We start from the raw sequence: 1,919 nt of genomic DNA, 5'->3' as shown, positions 1-1,919 counted from the left end.
CTACAGGTGAGCGTCGCCTGTCCCGGCGCCTCTCCCCGGGCTGAGCCCCTCAGAGCTCCCCTCAGCAGGGGAGGCCGGAGCTCACCTGGCCGTGTCTCCGTTCTCCTCCATCCCTCTCCCTTCCGATCCAGGTACCCATGGTGGTCCAGCCGTGCTGCAGCTGCCGCACTGATTTCGTCGGGCGCTGGCCACAAATTAGGTTTCTCACAGCCCCGAGCCGCTGCTGGTGCCAGCACTGCTCGGTGCCTTCTTCCCACGGCAACAAGAGCGGGGTCGTGCCCGTGTGCCCTCCTTGCACCCTCCTTGCAGCACTTGTGCCTTTCGGCTCTCCCTCCCCGTCGGCGCTGCTGCCCGAGGAAGTCGTGGCAGTTTCGATGATGCTCCCAGCGGGAAACTGCGTGGCTTCATGTACAGACAGAGTTTGATTTGTTTGAATTTATAACTATCTTTGTTCAGTGGTTTTTACTGTGCTCAGGAATAGCTGCGGCTGAACCTGTGGTTGTTTGCATAGTGTTCCTGTGATCAAGTATATGAGTAACATTTATAACTGAACTGCAGCATCTTCTACCTTCCCTCTTTTGGTGTTACTTAGAATAATCAGCCTTTTTTCTTCCTTCACCTATCTGGGAACATCTTTAGATTTAGGATCTGCACTAGCATTTGCAAATTTGTAAATATTTCCTGTATAAATTCCACGATATAAATTTCTAGCCAGAGTAACTCTAGGTAGTTTGTGTGCCTTAACTTACAGAGAAGAAAAGTTAGAAAATATTCTGTATAAACTGGTGTTTCTTTCTTCACTATAGTGCCTATGACTGTGTGATACCACCCATGGAAAAGGCTGTGGTGAAAACAGACATTCAAATAGCACTTCCTGCTGGATGCTATGGCCGAGTAGGTAAGTATAGACAAGCTAAAAAAAGGCTGCATAGTCATTCCAGAACAGGTTCAACACGATCGTGACATTTAGATTCTGCCCAAAGCTTCCAGAATTAGTCTACACAAAAAAGGGATGACACGTGCCTGTGTGATTTAGTAAGCCTTGTAATAGGTATTTCTTGTCAAATGTATTTGAGGTTTAGTTTATGTCAAGTGCCAAAAAGATGATCAGCAAAAATGTTCATAATCTCCAACTTCAGAGGGTCTGCAACAGTTCATTATTTCTCTGCAGTTCCAGAATTAGAATCACAAAGACCAATAGGTAGTGGACACAGAAAATATATCCCTGGATGTCTAAAAATTAATCCAAAATTAAGAGTACTAGTGTAGGATTTGACTACTTTTTGTGACAGAATCCTTGAGAGAACCTGTACAAAATATTCTTTTGTTCATTCTTTTCCTGAATTATGTGTAAGTAAAAAAAGCAATAGCCTCTCCAGTGGAAAAGCAGGATCAAAGTTTGCCATGTCCTTTTGTTTAAAGGAGAATGTGTGTCCAATTCTCTTATCCCAAATTTTTGAAGAGAGTATAATTTTTAGCTCCTCATCCAAGTAGGCTAAGGTAAGTAAAAACCCAAATCCCTGCACGTAATTTGTCTGTGTATAATACTGCTTGGTAAATTGTTTGCCAGATATTGTTTGCCATAGTAACTGAACTGGATTGACCTAATAGTCTTTTGACATTATGCCAAGCCAGGGGTAGTGACCAAAAAAAAACCAAGATTAGAGTCTGTCTGCTCTAGTTGCTTTCCTTGGAGAAACTGACTCTGCAACTGGTGGTCTAAACCAAGATCTGCTTAAAGATCACTTGATATTGCAGTTTTATTGGGCCTGTAGCAGCTGTTGCTTTAACAGATATATCTATATAAACTCTCACAGTAATTCCTTAAAACCATGTTTAGTTCAGAAGCACTGTGGAAGTAGTTCTTCTTGCCATGACTCTGCAAACACACTATCATGGAATCAACAAGGTTGGAAAAG

The 1,919-nt window shown here is 43.1% G+C and overlaps 1 protein-coding gene across 1 annotated transcript in view; it reads left to right on the top strand.

Annotated features, from left to right (window-relative positions):
• Positions 1-806: 806 nt before the first annotated feature.
• DUT (deoxyuridine triphosphatase) overlaps positions 807-1,919 on the top strand; it is a gene marked incomplete at its 5' end in the record, with an annotated part of 4,743 nt that continues 3,630 nt past the window's right edge. The window contains one exon of the mRNA XM_009070107.1: positions 807-898. Within this exon, the coding sequence (XP_009068355.1) occupies positions 807-898 (92 nt within the window). The remainder of the gene's footprint in view (positions 899-1,919) is intronic.

The sequence above is a fragment of the Acanthisitta chloris genome, unplaced genomic scaffold (genome assembly GCF_000695815.1).
Source record: "Acanthisitta chloris isolate BGI_N310 unplaced genomic scaffold, ASM69581v1 scaffold11922, whole genome shotgun sequence".
In the NCBI taxonomy this organism is placed as follows: Eukaryota; Metazoa; Chordata; class Aves; order Passeriformes; family Acanthisittidae; genus Acanthisitta; species Acanthisitta chloris.
This window is presented reverse-complemented; position numbering and strand designations above follow the sequence as displayed.